General features: G+C 39.9%; 1 protein-coding gene across 1 annotated transcript in view; it reads right to left on the bottom strand.

The window, feature by feature from the left end:
• Mgam2 (maltase-glucoamylase 2) overlaps positions 1-19,003 on the bottom strand; it is a 91,757-nt gene that overhangs the window by 9,777 nt on the left and 62,977 nt on the right. The window contains exons 37-45 of the mRNA XM_039109052.1: positions 13,268-13,401; positions 12,989-13,023; positions 12,771-12,887; positions 12,045-12,193; positions 11,865-11,949; positions 11,099-11,155; positions 10,579-10,703; positions 9,307-9,395; positions 6,328-6,377 (exon numbers count right to left, since the gene is read on the bottom strand). Of these exons, the coding sequence (XP_038964980.1) occupies positions 6,328-6,377; positions 9,307-9,395; positions 10,579-10,703; positions 11,099-11,155; positions 11,865-11,949; positions 12,045-12,193; positions 12,771-12,887; positions 12,989-13,023; positions 13,268-13,401 (841 nt within the window). The remainder of the gene's footprint in view (positions 1-6,327; positions 6,378-9,306; positions 9,396-10,578; positions 10,704-11,098; positions 11,156-11,864; positions 11,950-12,044; positions 12,194-12,770; positions 12,888-12,988; positions 13,024-13,267; positions 13,402-19,003) is intronic.

The following is a 19,003-nucleotide window of genomic DNA, read 5'->3' as shown; positions in this document are numbered from 1 at the left end:
GGATATTCATTGCTACCTATGAGGTCAGAGTCCAGGGTCAGTCCATGTATAGTCTTTAGGTAGTGGCTTAGTCCCTGGAAGCTCTGGTTGCTTGGCATTGTTGTACTTTTGGGGTCTCGAGCCCCTTCAAACTCTTCCAGTTCTTTCTCTGATTCCTTCAACGGGGGTCCTGTTCTTAGTTCAGTGGTTTAATTATGGCATTCTCCTATTTATTTACTGTATTCTGGCTGTGTCTCTCAGGAGAGATCTACATCCGGCTCCTGTTGGTCTGCACTTCTTTGCTTCATCCATCTTGTCTAATTGGGTGGCTGTATATGTATGGGCCACATGTGGGGCAGGCTCTGAATGGGTGTTCCTTCAGTCTCTGTTTTAATCTTTGCCTCTCTCTTCCCTGCCAAGGGTATTCTTGTTCCCCTTTTAGAGAAGGAGTGAAGCATTCACATTTTGATCATCCGTCTCGAGTTTCATTTGTTCTAGGCATCTAGGGTAATTCAAGCATTTGGGCTAATAGCCACTTATCAGTGAGTGCATACCATGTATGTCTTTCTGTGATTGGGTTAGCTCACTCAGGATGATATTTTCCAGTTCCAACCATTTGCCTACGAATTTCATAAAGCCGTTGTTTTTGATAGCTGAGTAATATTCCATTGTGTAGATATACCATATTTTCTGTATCCATTCCTCTGTTGAAGGGCATCTGGGTTCTTTCCAGCTTCTGGCTATTATAAATAAGGCTGCGATGAACATAGTGGAGCACGTGCCTTTTGTATATGTTGGGGCATCTTTTGGGTATATGCCCAAGAGAGGTATAGCTGGATCCTCAGGCAGTTCAATGTCCAATTTTCTAAGGAACCTCCAGACTGATTTCCATAATGGTTGTACCAGTCTGCAATCCCACCAACAATGGAGGAGTGTTCCTCTTTCTCCGCATCCTCGCCAGCATCTGCTGTCATCTGAGTTTTTGATCTTAGCCATTCTCACTGGTGTGAGGTGAAATCTCAGGGTTGTTTTGATTTGCATTTCCCTTATGACTAAAGATGTTGAACATTTCTTTAGGTGTTTCTCAGCCATTCGGCATTCCTCAGCTGTGAATTCTTTGTTTAGCTCTGAACCCCATTTTTTAATAGGGTTATTTGTCTCCCTGCGGTCTAACTTCTTGAGTTCTTTGTATATTTTGGATATAAGGCCTCTATCTGTTGTAGGATTGGTAAAGATCTTTTCCCAATCTGTTGGTTGCCGATTTGTCCTAACCACAGTGTCCTTTGCCTTACAGAAGCTTTGCAGTTTTATGAGATCCCATTTGTCGATTCTTGATCTTAGAGCATAAGCCATTGGTGTTTTGTTCAGGAAATTTTTTCCAGTGCCCATGTGTTCCAGATGCTTCCCTAGTTTTTCTTCTATAACTTTGAGTGTATCTGGTTTGATGTGGAAGTCCTTGATCCACTTGGACTTAAGCTTTGTACAGGGTGATAAGCATGGATCGATCTGCATTCTTCTACATGTTGCCCTCCAGTTGAACCAGCACCATTTGCTGAAAATGCTATCTTTTTTCCATTGGATGGTTTTGGCTCCTTTGTCAAAAATCAAGTGACCATAGATGTGTGGGTTCATTTCTGGGTCTTCAATTCTATTCCATTGGTCTATCTGTCTGTCTCTGTACCAATACCATGCAGTTTTTATCACTATTGCTCTGTAATACTGCTTGAGTTCAGGGATAGTGATTCCCCCTGAAGTCCTTTTATTGTTGAGGATACTTTTAGCTATCCTGGGTTTTTTGTTATTCCAGATGAATTTGCAAATTGTTCTGTCTAACTCTTTGAAGAATTGGATTGGTATTTTGATGGGGATTGCATTGAATCTGTAGATCGCTTTTGGTAAAATGGGCATTTTTACTATATTAATCCTGCCAATCCATGAGCATGGGAGATCTTTCCATCTTCTGAGGTCTTCTTCAATTTCTTTCTTCAGTGTCTTGAAGTTCTTATTGTACAGATCTTTTACTTGCTTGGTTAAAGTCACACCGAGGTACTTTATATTATTTGGGTCTATTATGAAGGGTGTCGTTTCCCTAATTTCTTTCTCGGCTTGTTTCTCTTTTGTGTAGAGGAAGGCAACTGATTTATTTGAGTTAATTTTATACCCAGCCACTTTGCTGAAGTTGTTTATCAGCTTTAGTAGTTCTCTGGTGGAACTTTTGGGATCACTTTAATAAACTATCATATCATCTGCAAATAGTGATATTTTGACTTCTTCTTTTCCGATCTGTATCCCCTTGACCTCCTTTTGTTGTCTGATTGCTCTGGCTAGAACTTCAAGAACTATATTGAATAAGTAGGGAGAGAGTGGGCAGCCTTGTCTAGTCCCTGATTTTAGTAGGATTGCTTCAAGTTTCTCTCCATTTAGTTTAATGTTAGCAACTGGTTTGCTGTATATGGCTTTTACTATGTTTAGGTATGGGCCTTGAATTCCTATTCTTTCCAGGACTTTTATCATGAAGGGGTGTTGACTTTTGTCAAATGCTTTCTCAGCATCTAATGAAATGATCATGTGGTTTTGTTCTTTCAGTTTGTTTATATAATGGATCAGGTTGATGGTTTTCCATATATTAAACCATCCCTGCATGCCTGGGATGAAGCCTACTTGATCATGGTGGATGATTGTTTTGATGTGCTCTTGAATTCGGTTTGCCAGAATTTTGTTGAGTATTTTTGCGTCGATATTCATAAGGGAAATTGGTCTGAAGTTCTCTTTCTTTGTTGTGTCTTTGTGTGGTTTAGGTATAAGAGTAATTGTGGCTTCGTAGAAGGAATTCGGGAGTGATCCATCTGTTTCAATTTTGTGGAATAGTTTGGATAATATTGGTATGAGGTCTTCTATGAAGGTTTGATAGAATTCTGCACTAAACCCGTCTGGACCTGGGCTCTTTTTGGTTGGGAGACCTTTAATGACTGCTTCCATTTCCTTAGGAGTTATGGGGTTGTTTAACTGGTTTATCTGTTCCTGATTTAACTTCGGTACCTGATATTTGTCTAGGAACTTGTCCATTTCCTGTAGATTTTCAAGTTTTGTTGAATATAGGCTTTTATAGTAAGATCTGATGATTTTTTGAATTTCCTCTGAATCTGTAGTTATGTCTCCCTTTTCATTTCTGATTTTGTTTATTTGGACACACTCTCTGTGTCCTCTCGTTAGTCTGGCTAAGGGTTTATCTATCTTGTTGATTTTCTCAAAGAACCAACTTTTGGTTCTGTTGATTCTTTCTATAGTCCTTTTTGTTTCTACTTGGTTGAAGTCAGCTCTGAGTTTGATTATTTCCTGCCTTCTACTCCTCCTGGGTGTATTTGCTTCTTTTTGTTCTAGATCTTTTAGGTGTGCTGTCAAGCTGCTGACATATGCTCTTTCCTGTTTCTTTCTGCAGGCACTCAGCGCTATGAGTTTTCCTCTTAGCACAGCTTTCATTGTGTCCCATAAGTTTGGGTATGTTGTACCTTCATTTTCATTAAATTCTAAAAAGTTTTTAATTTCTTTCTTTATTTCTTCCTTGACTAGGTTATCATTGAGTAGAGCATTGTTCAATTTCCACGTATATGTGGGCATTCTTCCCTTATTGTTATTGAAGACCAGTTTTAGGCCATGGTGGTCTGATAGCACGCATGGGATTATTTCTATCTTTCTGTACCTGTTGAGGCCCGTTTTTTGACCAACTATATGGTCAGTTTTGGAGAAAGTACCATGAGGAGCCGAGAAGAAGGTATATCCTTTTGCTTTAGGATAGAATGTTCTATAAATATCTGTTAAGTCCATTTGGCTCATGACTTCTCTTAGTCTGTCTACGTCTCTGTGTAATTTCTGTTTCCATGATCTGTCCATTGATGAGAGTGGGGTGTTGAAATCTCCCACTATTATTGTGTGAGGTGCAATGTGTGTTTTGAGCTTTAGTAAGGTTTCTTTTACGTATGTAGGTGCCCTTGTATTTGGGGCATAGATATTTAGGATTGAGAGTTCATCTTGGTTGATTTTTCCTTTGATGAATACGAAGTGTCCTTCCTTATCTTTTTTGATGACTTTTAGTTGGAAATTGATTTTATTTGATATTAGAATGGCTACTCCAGCTTGCTTCTTCTGACCATTTGCTTGGAAAGTTGTTTTCCAGCCTTTCACCCTGAGGTAGTGTCTGTCTTTGTCTCTGAGGTGTGTTTCCTGTAGGCAGCAGAATGCAGGGTCCTCGTTGCGTATCCAGTTTGTTAATCTATGTCTTTTTATTGGGGAGTTGAGGCCATTGATGTTGAGAGATATTAAGGAATAGTGATTATTGCTTCCTGTTATATTCATATTTGGATGTGAGGTTATGTTTGTGTGCTTTTCTTCTCTTTGTTTTGTTGCCAAGACGATTAGTTGCTTCTTCTAGGGTATAGCTTGCCTCCTTATGTTGGGCTTTACCCTTTATTATCTTTTGTAGTGCTGGATTTGTAGAAAGATATTGTGTAAATTTGGTTTTGTCATGGAATATCTTGGTTTCTCCATCTATGTTAATTGAGAGTTTTGCAGGATACAGTAACCTGGGCTGGCACTTGTGTTCTCTTAGGGTCTGTATGACATCTGTCCAGGATCTTCTGGCCTTCATAGTTTCTGGCGAAAAGTCTGGTGTGATTCTGATAGGTCTGCCTTTATATGTTACTTGACCTTTTTCCCTTACTGCTTTTAATATTCTTTCTTTATTTTGTGTGTTTGGTGTTTTGACTATTATGTGACGGGAGGTGTTTCTTTTCTGGTCCAATCTATTTGGAGTTCTGTAGGCTTCTTGTATGCCTATGGGTATCTTTTTTTTTAGGTTAGGGAAGTTTTCTTCTATGATTTTGTTGAAGATATTTACTGGTCCTTTGAGCTGGGAGTCTTCACTCTCTTCTATACCTATTATCCTTAGGTTTGATCTTCTCATTGAGTCCTGGATTTCCTGTATGTTTTGGACCAGTAGCTTTTTTCGCTTTACATTATCTTTGACAGTTGAGTCAATGATTTCTAGGGAATCTTCTGCTCCCGAGATTCTCTCTTCCATCTCTTGTATTCTGTTGGTGAGGCTTCTATCTACAGCTCCTTGTCTCTTCTTTTGGTTTTCTATATCCAGGGTTGTTTCCATGTGTTCTTTCTTGATTGCTTCTATTTCCATTTTTAATTCCTTCAACTGTTTGATTGTGTTTTCCTGGAATTCTTTCAGGCATTTTTGTGATTCTTCTCTGTAGGCTTCTACTTGTTCTCTAAGGGAGTTCTTCACGTCTTTCTTGAAGGCCTCTAGCATCATGATCAAATATGATTTTGAAACTAGATCTTGCTTTTCTGGTGTGTTTGGATATTCCATGTTTATTTTGGTGGGAGAATTGGGCTCCGATGATGCCATGTAGTCTTGGTTTCTGTTGCTTGGGTTCCTGCGCTTGCCTCCTGCCATCAGATTATCTCTAGTGTTACTTTGTTCTGCTATTTCTGACAGTAGCTAGACTGTCCTATAAGCCTGTGTGTCAGGAGTGCTGTAGACCTGTTTTCCTGTTTTCTTTCAGCCAGTTATGGGGACAGAGTGTTCTGCTTTCGGGCTTGTCGTTTTTCCTCTCTACAGGTCTTTAGCTGTTCCTGTGGGCCTGTGTCTTGAGTTCACCAGGCAGGTCACTTGCAGGGGAAAAGTTGGTCCTACCTGAGGTTCCAAGGCTCAAGTGTGCTCGTGGGGTACTGCCTAAGTCCTCTCCGCGGCGGCAGCAACTGGGAAGATCTGCGCTGCTCTTTCCGGGAGCCTCCGTGCACCAGGGTTCCAGATGGCGTTTGGTGTTTTCCTCTGGCGTCTGGATGTGCACAGAGTGCAGTCTCTTCTGTTTTCCCAGGCGTGTCTGCCTCTCTGTAGGTTTAGCTCTCCCTCCCACGGGATTTGGGTGCAGAGAACTGTTTATCCGGTCTGTTTCCTTCAGGGTCCGGCGGTGTCTCAGGCGCAGGGGTCCTGCCGCTCCTGGGCCCTCCCCTACGGGAACCCAGAGGCCTTATACAGTTTCCTCTTGGGCCAGGGATGTGGGCAGGGGTGGGCAGTGTTGGTGGTCTCCTCCACTCTGCAGCCTCAGGAGTGCCCACCTGACCAGGCGGTGAGGTCTCTCTCCCACGGGGTTTGGGAGCAGAGAGCGTCTGCGGGCCGGGATCCGCGGGTGTCTAGTTTATTTTCAATAACATATATTAAGCATGTAAAGGCAGGAAGTACTTCTCCTTAAGATATTACATTTACACTGCTGGTGGATGATGTCTAATTTGCAGATAACTGGAAAAGCATTTATGAATTCAATAAGGAAGTCTTACCATTTCTGCTATAAAGGTAGCCAAGAAATAGTTTCCTTTTTCATATGTATCTGAAAGCAAGAAGAAAAGAATAAACAGTTATCTGCTTCAGTTCTAGCAAAGTCACTCATGTTGAGTCCAAAATATCTTAAATGGGATAACAATGACAAATGAGGTATGCTTCATTTTCCTAAGAAGCAATAAGGATAATAACCAAGCCCTTGCTGGGTTGGGCTCTGAAGACTAAAGTAAAATGGAGTATCCCTTTCCATTTCAGGTTCTTACCTGGCAGATGCTTTCATCCCAAGACTGCCTACCCAGTGATAGCATCATCTACTATGTGCTGAGCCTCCCACATCAAACATTATTTAAGAAAATATACCACAAACTTTCCCATAAGCCAGCCTCTTGGGATGTTTTCCTTAATTTAGGTTCCCTCTTCTAAAATGTCTATAGTTTGTGTCAACTTGACATAACCTACGAGCATGACTATTTGACAAAAATCAAAAACAAACAAAAAAACAACAAAGAACAATAACAACAAAAACCAGTACCAGTACCAGGCATGGAAAATGGACTGCTTGAGTTAGAGTAGTAAAACAGATTTCCCCAAAATAAAGACTATTATTGTACCCTTGGTTGCTTCTCAGAGGTTGAAGGTAAATCACTCTTGCTGAATATACCACATAGTTTGGACATAGGACTCAGATGATTTGAGCTGGATTACCTTCCTGTGTTCTAGCCTTCACAGTACTAGCAAGTACTCAATAAACTATCAAGGGAGGAGAGTAATCAAATAGTCCTTTCTAGCTGTGGCATTCATAACTAAAACCATAACTAGCATGGCAAGATATCCTTAAGGTACAATAATAACACTCACATCTTAGTGGCAACCAGCAGTTATCTAATCAGACTTCAGGTTCATTCAATAGGAGGGAAGTCATGCCTAGTACCAGAAACCTAGACAACTACCAGGGCCTAATGAATTCATAGATCATAGAAAAGAACCTACTTTCATGACTTTATTAGACCAGTGTAATTCATAACTGCATTTTAAAACTGATCCATATACCCACAGATACATGTAACTCATAACCTTCATCAAAGAAGCTTTATGTTTCAGCAAAGATACCATAACAAAATAAAAGAAGAAAATGAAGAAGACAAAGAGACAGAGAAACAGTAGGAAGAGCAGGAGGAAAAAAAGGAAGAAGAGGAAGAAAGGGGGGAGAAGAGCCAGAGGAGTAGGAGGAGGAAGAAGAGGAAGAGGAAGAGAAGGAAGCAAAAAGTGACCAATGGATCATGGGCAGCTCAAACTTAACAGATATATCTAAAATATAAATTCTCAGGGAACATCTGGAAGACAGAACAGAAAGATTATAGGATCCAGGAGAAAAAAATCTGCTGTGAGACTGTTTTTGTTAAAAAGAAGAAGAAACTACATTTATGATGCCTATAACATATGACTGCTAAACAAGACTTAAACAATAACACAATAGAGTTGCTAACACAGAAAGGGAAATCTTACGAGGTTCCACCCCTAGAAAAAGAAGCCCATGTTACTAGTACCTCCTGAGATAGGAAACATTAGATTTCCCTAGGGATGCAACCCCTAATTGGTTATATAATAGAAAGTAATCAGCCCTGAAATCATATAAACACAGGCCATGTAAAACAGATTCATTGGGTTGTGTTAATGTATTTATATTTTTGGTTGTGAGCCTAGCCTTTAACGGCTGAGCCATCTCTCCAGCCCGTTAATGTATTTATAAATGTGTGTGTGTGTGTGTGTGTGTGTAACAACAATAAAAAAAAGAGGTCATTAATTTGAGAAAGAGTAAGGGAAGCGACGTGGGAGGGATTAAAGGGAAGGAAAAAGGAGGAAAGTGATGTAATTGTATTTTAATTTAAAAGTTTTTTAAAAAGAACTGTATTCTTAAGATGAGTATACTCAGGCAAATTTCAAGTAAGGTCATATATTCTCAAAAATAACCTAAAATACAAACAAAGCTCAAATACAAAAAATACTCAAAATGTAATTTATAACAATGAAAAATAACATCATATGACAAGAACAATTATAGTTAGATAAAGTTTAGAGTATCTTCTTCATGGAATATGGTCATAGTAATGACACTCACAATGAGTACTTCTCTAATGTCCAGCTATGTGTCTGCTATTACATTGAGTAAAAATAAACAAGATTTATAAATTAAATTTTCTATTTTTTCAGCTAGATGAACATTTAGCACTTTCTTAGATATATAACAACAGAGAAGCAAAAGACAATATATTATTATAATTAAATATGCACTTTTTCTAATTTTCTACCATTAAAGCTTTTCTATTTCATACTTTTAATGAGAATGAAGAAAACTAGAATGAACAAAGCCTTATATTAGTGAAGAAAATAGGTTATGATTTCACAAAGTGTGGCATTTTGCAAGATCAAAATGTTCTAGTCTGGGATAATAGTAGGAAAGGTGAGAGCAGGTTAATGGTAGTACACCAGTATTCTTTAGAAATGCCTGAGTAAGAGGGTGCTCTGAGGATGATAGATGCCAGTTATCTACAATAGAATGAGTGAAAACTCAGTTTGAAGACACAAAGCATCCTCATGGCAAATCTTAATTTCTGTGTCACCAAAAGTTTGTGAGTATCCCTATATATGAGGAAAAAGACCTGAGTAGAACTCTAACCCACAAGGATGACTTCACGATCAGCCTGATATTTGCATGCACACTGTTCTATGAGAGTAGGATGGTTCTGTGAGGAAAGATCAGCCCTGAACCCATGAACTTACAAGACTGGGGAATCAATATCTACAATAACTTGCAGTAGAGTATATAAGAGCAAAGTTTCAGAAGTTCCCCAAACACCATTGACTTTTTGGCATCAGTCAAAACAAGGATGTGTTTTTGAGTCCCAGTGGTACATGCTGAGCCTCTGTGACAAAGTTGCTCTGAACAATATGCAGGCTCTTTGGGGGTTTGTACTCACCGATGCTTTGTCCATCATCCCAAAACAATTGACCTTCGGCCTTCCCATCATTATCCAAAGCAACAGTCAATCCCATAAAATTTCGCCGACTATAAAAAAAGAAGTCATTATTTTTCACTTGGTTGTAGGTTATAAGAACAAAGAATATCTGCTGAAAACATTCCTTATCCAGAAGTGAAATTCAATGTATTAATGTTCATAAAATGACAAAAATAGAGTGAGATAAAATATAAGATACAAGTCAGCAGAACATTTCAAGTTTAATGAAGCATTTGTCGACTTCAACTTTCTTTTTTTTTTACATTTCTTTTTTTTAAATTTATTTAATACTTAATAATAATTCTTTGGTTTCCAGGCAAACATCCCCCTCCCCTCTCCCCTTCCAATATTAAAATATGCATACCCTCTAACACAGCCACTACACTAGTAAAATAATATGATGTGACATTAATCACTTAGTAACGGAATCCCAGAAAACAGCTTTTAGGTACCAGGGAATAAAACCCAAGCTATTTAGGATGCAATTCACAGCCTTCCATGAGCTAACTCAATTGTTTCAATGTAACATACCCAACCTATATTTTACCTTTACTTCTTTAACTCCCAAAATCTCTCCTTGTCTTCACACAGACAAATCCTATTTATGATTTAAGAGCCATCTCAGAGGCTTGTTTCAGGAAAATCATGCTTTTCATCAAAGGCTGAAAATAGACTGCCCGTGTGTGTGTGTGTGTGTGTGTGTATGTGTGTGTGTATGTGTGTGTGTGTCTGTGTGTGTGTGTGTCTGTCTGTCTGTCTGCATGTTTTAATATGCGTCTTGACATGTTCTCTTAATGAGTACGTGTGTATGTGTCTCTCTGTGTATGTGTGTTTTAATATGCTTCTTGACATGTTTACTTAATGAGTGAGTATGTGTTTGAAAGCTTTTTTTGAATTCACCAATGTAAGCCTAGAAATGGGTATTAAATTCCTGTGCAACCGCTACAAGTGAAGGTGCTCTTTTATATTCCCACTTTCTATAATGTGGGGAGGAAAATAGGTTTGTATTCTCAAGAGAATTTCACTCTGAAAAATTGTGCTCTCGACACAAGAGCACAAATAAAAAGATCACCCAAGGATTGGACTCAATGAACTTGCCTTCTATATCCTATCAGAAGGTACCCATAGATTCCAATCCGTGAAACTCCTCTGTAATTTGGTTTCTATGTATTTCGATTATGTCTTCATACACCCTGGTAAAGAGCCAAGTCATCAAACACTGCTTCATCATACCTGAAGTAAGTGTTCATTCCAGGCACTTGCCAAGGCAGGATGTAGCCTCCTCTGATGTGAAGATTGATGTGGTCCAGAGGAGCCTCAAGTGTTTTCCACTCACCTGCTGAATTGTTGCCAGATCCCTAGAAGAAAGAATATAGATAAGAAATGGTGAAAAATAAATCAATTAAATGAGTTACATATTTTACTAAAAATTCTTCCTAAGAGTGCATATTGGTTGGAAGATCAGAAAACTCCTGTAAATATGAGAAACAAATCTATTTTCAATTTTTCTTACACTTTTGAAAACCTAACGTTTTCTCTATTTGTCTGGAAAAGGTATAAGTTAGACAACAGGAGATATAGATGCCCACATGTTTCCAATGTCTTTATGTAGATCCCCATTTATACAGATCTGGCTATAGCTAGAAAGATTGGAAATTATTCCCTTCTGGTTTGAGAAGTTAGGAAAAAGTTTTAGCTACCTTTCTAGCCTATACAGGGCCATTTGGTTCTTCCTAAGAACAATCCAACTTACCGTAAGAAGTTTATACCAACGGGCTCTAGGGAAATAAGCACGGATCTCAAATGTATCCTGAAACATAAAACCAGTGTGTTACTGTGAAAATCCAACTATGAAGCAATATTAACATTTAAAACACTTCTTATGGGTTGGGGATTTAGCTCAGTGGTAGAGCGCTTGCCTACCAAGCGCAAGGCCCTGGGTTCGGTCCCCAGCTCCGAAAAATAGAAAAGAAAAAAAAAAACACTTCTTATAGAATTAGAACTACGATGGAATGTTATTAGTGATGTCATGAGTTTGAAAAATCTTAGTGATATGCTTTGAAATTTCCTCTTTAAATATACAGAAAATATTTTAATTAAGTAATTTATAAAATGATATTAGATCACAGGATTCTAAAATAAAAAAATCAGTGTTGAAAGGTTTTTATTAGTAAATGTCTTGAGGGTATATATCTCCCTTTGACGTTCTAGAATGTTATTTGAAAATAATAAGGTAAGCAAGACATGAAAATACATAAAATGTTTTTTCTCTGAAGGTAGTGAGATGTCTCACTGTGTAAGAGACATAGGCCAGCAACCTGGAAAACTTAAGTTTGATCTCTGGAGGGCACATGGTAGAAGGAAAATGTTGATTCCTAAAAATTGTCTTCTAGTATCTGTACATGTGCTCACACAAAGAAGCTCAATATTTTTTTAAATTCTTAAGTAAAATAATGTTTTTCTCCTGTGGCTTTGGATCAGGTGACTGGAAGGTATATGGCTTATGCTGAGAAACTCACACTTTCCAGAACAGGGCTGATCAGGATGGCTGGGCCCAGCATGAACTGGTGGTCTATATCCCATGTTGTATTGTCGTCTGTGAACCTGAAAAACCCAATATAATACAGCTCATCCCTGTAACACAAACTGTTATTTACAAATGTGCCCAGATCCACTTCTTGAAGAGAGGCAACACTCACTCATAGAGAAGTGGTCGGATGACAGTGCTGCCCTCTGTGTGAGCTTTGTGCATCAGAGTATACAGATATGGCAGCAGGGCATATCTGATAAGCAACACGTTTCTTGCGTAGCCTTCAAAAGTTGAATTCCAGGACACAGGGTCTTGTCTCTAAAGAGGGAATGGGCATGTAACAACAGGTAAGATCTTCACTGCATCCCAAAGACCTCAAAAGAGGATGCCTGGACACTTACTCCATGTATAAGCTATGTCTCACTTCTCTTGGCATTTCTAGCCTACTCTCTTCTGCTCTTTTGGACACCTATAAAGCTAACAAGGATGCTGTTCCTCTTTTTCACTGATTCTGAGGTGATTAAGACAATGTAGCTTTGGATTTGTGCATACATGAAGTCTTATAAATAGGCCCCATATGTACTACCAATTTATTTATTGTTTGAGTAAAATACCAACTCTGTATTCTTTCAGGCAGGGGAACACATTATATTGTAGTTCAATGTTGGAGCTAGAAAATATCTTTTCTTAGCAACAATGCCTCCAAGAAGTAAGGGAAAGAATCCTACTAAGAGTTATTCATAACCTTGGAGCTCTGAATTTTGTGTATATTCCAAAACATGAATATCCTGGTGGCCTTCATGATTTGTTGGGAAATAAGAACGACACACTTGTAAATTCAAAATCAGCTGTGATTTGATTTTTGTATAATACATCTACAGCACAACTGCCTCACCCTAGTTCCAGCTGTGTTGTGGTTCCTGGAAAATGGATAAAAGGCTCCCAGTTGCATCCAGCGGATACACATCTCATACTCAGCATCTCCAAAGAACCCACAAATATCTGCTCCTGTCTGAAAAGAATCAAAATCAGAGTAACAACTGGGGATTCTTCCAAGACAGGTACATATACACTGAAATCCCAGAAAGATGCGACGGTCCAAGTATGACTTACATAAGGTATTCCAAACAGACTGAACTCCATCATACCTACAATAAAGTACAGTAGCCATGTTAAATGAAGACAACCTTTGGATAAGAGAGAAAAAGTTCAACCTGACTTTTTCTTTACTTTATTAACAGCTCCGGGCAATTCCTGATAAACGCACACTGACAGAGCCCTCAAGTTCTATTGCCTTTACTGCCAATCTAAACATACAAGGCATATTCAAATCATACACAGGATAGTTCCATTTCCACCACCAGCAAAGGCCCCTGGGTACAAGCCACACACCAATGATGGATTTCCGCAGCTGGTCCCAGGCAGCTGTGTTGTCTCCCAGCCAGTGTCCTCCCCAGCGTCCAGAAGAGGGGAATGTGGAGCGGGTGATGACGATCCCTCTCTCTCCTGTCACCTCCTGCATAGCTCTGGTTGGGGAAACAAGAAGGTGGGTTTGAAGACACAGCCATGGAATTTCAATGCAGAGCGTGCTGTGTGCGTGAGGCAGTAGAGCTTTTTCCAGAAGTGAGGATGGATACCACAAGGAACCTCTCAGCAGGGCGCTCGGATCTCATTCTTTGTTTTCTGATTTGTTCATAAAAATGTCATTTTCATCTCATGTCATTTAATTTGACAAGCACAGTCACTGCACACATTAGTTCCTTTGCTTCTATTGGCTTCCTGCAAAAGTCTTGAGAGAAAGATTTAGGAGATGGATGGATTCAGTTTCTCCTGATCCTTTACTCACCATTGAGAGCCCTACGCTAGTGCCCACAGTAGACAGTTGGAGATTCAGTGCCACAGATGGTACATCTCCATAGCAACAACTGTAAATTTCTTTTTTTTTCTTTTTCTTTTTGCATTTTTATTGGTTATTCTATTTATTAACAGGCCCGACTAACTGGTTTTAGGTAGAGGTCAGAGGAGGGGATGGAGTGAGTGGTAAAGGAAGTGTCTAGAGAACAAATCCTATACTCCAGGAACACATTAATCAATCCACATCTATCACTGCAAAATTCCCATGAAGAAGTTTTTCTTGAGTTCTTATTACTGTTAGGAAACCCAGCACAGGAAGCTCCCAAGGATCATTTAAGGAGTACAAACATAGGCTTGGGATCTAAATGATAGCATATATGCTTCTGAGTATCATTAACATATTCTGTTATATATTGAAAATAAAAGTACGTTTTGCACCCACAGAAAAACATATATCAAATATCTTTAGATACTTATGTAAATATGTTTTTTATAGGTAACCATAGTCAGGTTAAGAAGAAATAAGTGAGAGAAAAATCAATAGAACAAAGAAGCACCCTAGTATGTTTTCAGTACAAATGTTTACTAAAGAAAGCATGGAGATCAGTGGACACAGATGAATGTTCCCTACTGAAATCTCTGTGGTTCACAAATCCACTGAGAGAATGAAAAAGGGAGGTAGGTTCACAAAACGAATGAAAGTCTACGGGCACATCGTGGCATATGCATGCCTGCATTCTTTGTTTCTCTGTCTCTCTGTCTCTGTCTCTCTCTCCCTGCGTGTATGTTTCCTCTCTCCCTCTCAAACACACACACACACACACACACACACACACACACACACACACACACACAGCAATTAATTTAGGTTTTTAAAAACAAGTAAAACATGATTCTTGCCTCTAGCAGAGGATATGAAGGAGAGAATCACCAAACTGTATGTCATTCTATAAAGAAACCAGGTAAGAGAATGGAGTAGAGAGAAAAGATGGGTCAGTCTAAAATATAGAGTAGATTTAAGCTGGCTTCACTGTACTTTTCAAGAGGTCATTCCAGTCAGAGTCATGAAAGTAAGGATGAATGACTGATAAAGCAGGGACCATCAAAGTGTATGGGAAGCATGAAAGTTTAAGAGTATAGTTCTTTTAAGCTATTAAAAGGTGATATATATGTATATATCCATAAATATCCATATAAATATGTGAATTCGACAGTTTGAAGGGGGAGGGGCGTGACTCTGAGTGAACAGGAGCAGTTCAAGTTCAAGTACTGATGAAGGGTCAGTTGGAAGAGTCAAACAACTAGAAGGAAAAGCAACCAACTGAGCCAAGCCAGAGGAAGGGCTCCTCAGCAAGAGAGATTACCTCTTCTTCTTTTTTTTTTTTATTAACTTGAGTATTTCTTATATACATTTCGAGTGTTATTCCCTTTCCCGGTTTCCTGGCAAACATCCCCCTCCCCCCTCCCCTTCCTTATGGGTGTTCCCCTCCCAACCCTCCCCCCATTGCCGCCCTCCCCCCAACAGTCTAGTTCACTGGGGGTTCAGTCTTAGCAGGACCCAGGGCTTCCCCTTCCACTGGTGCTCTTACTAGGATATTCATTGCTACCTATGAGGTCAGAGTCCAGGGTCAGTCCATGTATAGTCTTTAGGTAGTGGCTTAGTCCCTGGAAGCTCTGGTTGCTTGGCATTGTTGTTCATATGGGGTCTTGAGCCCCTTCAAGCTCTTCCAGTTCTTTCTCTGATTCCTTCAACGGGGGTCCTATTCTCAGTTCAGTGGTTTGCTGCTGGCATTCGCCTCTGTATTTGCTGTATTCTGGCTGTGTCTCTCAGGAGCGATCTACATCCGGCTCCTGTCGGTCTGCACTTCTTTGCTTCATCCATCTTGTCTAATTGGGTGGCTGTATATGTATGGGCCACATGTGGGGCAGGCTCTGAATGGGTGTTCCTTCAGTCTCTGTTTTAATCTTTGCCTCTCTCTTCCCTGCCAAGGGTATTCTTGTTCCCCTTTTAAAGAAGGAGTGAAGCATTCACATTTTGATCATCCGTCTTGAGTTTCGTTTGTTCTAGGGATCTAGGGTAATTCAAGCATTTGGGCTAATAGCCACTTATCAGTGAGTGCATACCATGTATGTCTTTCTGTGATTGGGTTAGCTCACTCAGGATAATATTTTCCAGTTCCAACCACTTGCCTACGAATTTCATAAAGCCGTTGTTTTTGATAGCTGAGTAATATTCCATTGTGTAGATGTACCACATTTTCTGTATCCATTCCTCTGTTGAAGGGCCTCTGGGTTCTCTCCAGCTTCTGGCTATTATAAATAAGGCTGCAATGAACATAGTGGAGCACGTGTCTTTTTTATATGTTGGGGCATCTTTTGGGTATATGCCCAAGAGAGGTATAGCTGGTGCTCAGGCAGTTCAAAGTCCAATTTTCTGAGGAACCTCCAGACTGATTTCCAGAATGGTTTTACCAGTCTGCAATCCCACCAACAATGGAGGAGTGTTCCTCTTTCTCCACATCCTCGCCAGCATCTGCTGTCACCTGAGTTTTTGATCTTAGCCATTCTCACTGGTGTGAGGTGAAATCTCAGGGTTGTTTTGATTTGCATTTCCCTTATGACTAAAGATGTTGAACATTTCTTTAGGTGTTTCTCAGCCATTCGGCATTCCTCAGCTGTGAATTCTTTGTTTAGCTCTGAACCCCATTTTTTAATAGGGTTATTTGTCTCCCTGCGGTCTAACTTCTTGAGTTCTTTGTATATTTTGGATATAAGGCCTCTATCTGTTGTAGGATTGGTAAAGATCTTTTCCCAATCTGTTGGTTGCCGATTTGTCCTAACCACAGTGTCCTTTGCCTTACAGAAGCTTTGCAGTTTTATGAGATCCCATTTGTCGATTCTTGATCTTAGAGCATAAGCCATTGGTGTTTTGTTCAGGAAATTTTTTCCAGTGCCCATGTGTTCCAGATGCTTCCCTAGTTTTTCTTCTATTAGTTTGAGTGTGTCTGGTTTGATGTGGAGGTCCTTGATCCACTTGGACTTAAGCTTTGTACAGGGTGATAAGCATGGATCAATCTGCATTCTTCTACATGTTGACCTCCAGTTGAACCAGCACCATTTGCTGAAAATGCTATCTTTTTTCCATTGGATGGTTTTGGCTCCTTTGTCAAAAATCAAGTGACCATAGATGTGTGGGTTCATTTCTGGGTCTTCAATTCTATTCCATTGGTCTATCTGTCTGTCTCTGTACCAATACCATGCAGTTTTTATCACTATTGCTCTGTAATACTGCTTGAGTTCAGGGATAGTGAGTCCCCATCTCCCATGCTCATGGATTGGCAGGATTAATATAGTAAAAATGGCCATTTTACCAAAAGCGATCTACAGATTCAATGCAATCCCCATCAAAATACCAATCCAATTCTTCAAAGAGTTAGACAGAACAATTTGTAAATTCATCTGGAATAACAAAAAACCCAGGATAGCTAAAACTATCTTCTTTTTTTAATCGTGCTTCATTTTCTTTTTTTATTTATACTATTTTTTTATCTTTATTAACTTGAGTATTTCTTATTTACATTTCAGTTGTTATTCCCCTTCCCAGTTTCTGGGCCAACATCCCCCTAACCCCTCCCCCTTCCCTTCTATATGGGCTTCCCCTCCCCATCCTCCCCCCATTACCGACCTCCCCCCAACAATCCCATTCACTGGGGGTTCAGTCTTGGCAGGACCAAGGGCTTCCCTTCCACTGGTGCCCTTACTAGGCTATTCATTGCTACCTATGAGGTCAGAGTCCAGGGTCAATCCATGTATAGTCTTTGGGTAGTGGCTTAGTCCCTGGAAGCTCTGGTTGGTTGGCATTGTTGTTCATATGGGGTCTCAATCCCCTTCAAGCTCTTCCAGTCCTCTCTCTGATTCCCTCTCATTCTTCCTCACAAATAGTCTGAGGTAAGATTACACTGGAGGATGTAGTAAAACATTTGTCTTCTTAGGAAGAGCTCTTTTCTTGAAGAACCAGTTTTTACTTGGTCAGAGTGCGAGAAACATTAAATGCTTTGCTATAGAACACTGTAAACTTGGAGTTTACAGTAAAAAATTCAACTTCCTGACCCTGTAAACCTTTTATGCAAAAGTTTGATTCCCCACCCCCAACCTAGTAAAACTTTTGTTTACACAGAGACTAAACTGCATTCTTGGGATTTAATGACAAGGTAGAGCACCTCCTTCCTATTTCCTTCATTTCCTTTGGGCTATTTTTTTTAATTGGCCAATCATGAAAGACTGAGATTAGACCACAACCAATGAGGGAAACACCTGAGTCAGAATAAAAAACCACGTGTACTTCCTGCTTGTCAGTTCCCTAGGAAACTCCAAATGGCAGTCCAACTATCCAGAAATGAGTTCAGCGTAGACTATAGGAGAATTTCTGGCAGTTAGATAAAAGCCAGAATTCCTCAGGAACTTGTGAACGTGTTCCCCTTCTATCAAAACCAGTCATTTCCATACCTCTGGTAAAGAGACATATAGCTCTCCCATCAGACCCCCCCAAAGCTCCCAGGGATTAAACCACCAACCAAAGAGTCCATAGGGCGACCCATGACTCCAGCTGGATATATAGCAAAGGATGGCCTTATCTGGCATCACTGGGGGGAGGGGGAAGGGAGTCCCTTGGTCCTGTGGAGGCTCTGATGACCAAGGATAGGGGAACAATAGGCCACTGAGACAGGAGTGGATGGTAGAGTAGGTGGGTGAGGGAGCACCATCATAGAGGCAGGGGGAGGGAGAAGGGGATAGGGGGCTTGTGGAGGGGAAACTGGGAAGGGGGATAACATTTGAAATGTAAATAAATAAAATAAACAATAAAAACCTCCAAATAGTAAAAACAAAAAAAACAAAAAAAAAAAAACAACAAAAAAAAGAAAATAAAAAATAAACCCAAACACCTGTAGTGCCTATCAGCATACCAAGGTTCATGGTTCCCTTAGTCAACACTCACACATGTGTTATATAATTCAAACCCCCCCATACCTATCTCCTGCTGACCAGCTGCTACTCATCCTTCTAGTAACCTAGCTTTTCTCACTATTCTCTTACTTTCTCATCTCTTAGGTTGTGTCCTATTATCCCAACTATTCTCCCCCACCTCTCTAGCCCTGGCCATATCCAGTGTGCTTTTCTCTCTGCTCTGTACACTTCCAGATGCCTCTGGTTGTTCTCTCTCATATCTACAAACAAACAAGCAAACAAACACCCCTTCTCCTAACCATATTATGG

The sequence above is a fragment of the Rattus norvegicus genome, chromosome 4 (assembly GCF_036323735.1).
Source record: "Rattus norvegicus strain BN/NHsdMcwi chromosome 4, GRCr8, whole genome shotgun sequence".
Classification (NCBI taxonomy): domain Eukaryota; kingdom Metazoa; phylum Chordata; class Mammalia; order Rodentia; family Muridae; genus Rattus; species Rattus norvegicus.
The sequence above is the reverse complement of the archived record's forward strand: the minus strand, read 5'-3'. Positions and strand labels throughout refer to the sequence as shown.